The following is an 883-nucleotide window of genomic DNA, read 5'->3' on the forward strand; positions in this document are numbered from 1 at the left end:
TCGATCCTTCCATCATGATAAAAAAGCATATCCGTTTTCTATTAGCCATTACCGACTACATTTTCGGTCTATTTATGAGTAATCAATTGAGACTTATTTTTTTCTCTATCAGTCAAGTGCTCTGTTCTAAAGAGATTAGTGTCCCGTGCTTATATTTTTATTTTTTATTATTTGGAAATTAATGCAAGCTCCTTTAGCTTTCCGATAACCATATTGACTCTCTTCTTTTATCCATGATAAACTTTCATAAGTACGAAGAACGGTATAAAAAGCTTCGGAAACTGTGTAATCAAGTCAAGTCCATGGAAGCCTAATCCGTTTGTTCCTCGTATACAATTGGATACAAAATTAGTACTAACTCATAAGGCTCTGTCCTAAATCTGAAACTGGGGTTTAGCCATGAGATTTGAATTTGAGTTACGCCTTCGGTTCGTGTTTTTTGCTTAAAACCTAATATTATTTGTCGTATTGGAATGGATCCATAAAAAGTCACTTAATTTGTTGCTAGCGTAAGAAGTTGCAAACTTCTCGAGGTTCATAAGGGAAGGGGTATAAAATATTGAAACGAGATTTTGCGCAGGAAGCGAGGAAGAAAGAAACAGATCATGTCATATATTTTAGGAACCAGATTAGTTTCTGACAGATAAATTAAACTCGCTTTGACCAAAATATTTGGAACTGGGCCTAGAAAAGCTATTCGGGTCTGTGATTTATCAGGTCTCAGTGACAGCATTAAGGTCAATAATTTGACTCGACACTAAATCGATGGGATTGGCGCCATAGTGCGCTGAAATGGTTTTTTAATCGATTCGGAATTGAGAAGAGAGATTTAGCGACGTATTAAATGATTAATTAATATTAGTCGTTACCGTGGATTGCGTTA

General features: G+C 35.6%; 1 protein-coding gene across 1 annotated transcript; it reads left to right on the forward strand.

Annotated features, from left to right (window-relative positions):
• Positions 1-233: 233 nt before the first annotated feature.
• Positions 234-647, forward strand: LOC148008144 (ribosomal protein L6 family protein). Its single transcript, XM_087674454.1, is given in 2 exon segments — positions 234-285; positions 367-647. Coding segments are annotated over 2 exon segments (333 nt in total).
• The last annotated feature ends 236 nt before the right edge of the window (positions 648-883 follow it).

The sequence above is a fragment of the Lygodium microphyllum genome, unplaced genomic scaffold (genome assembly GCF_053477565.2).
Source record: "Lygodium microphyllum isolate KBCC unplaced genomic scaffold, Lygodium_microphyllum_v1.1.10 scaffold_313, whole genome shotgun sequence".
NCBI classification, from domain to species: Eukaryota; Viridiplantae; Streptophyta; class Polypodiopsida; order Schizaeales; family Lygodiaceae; genus Lygodium; species Lygodium microphyllum.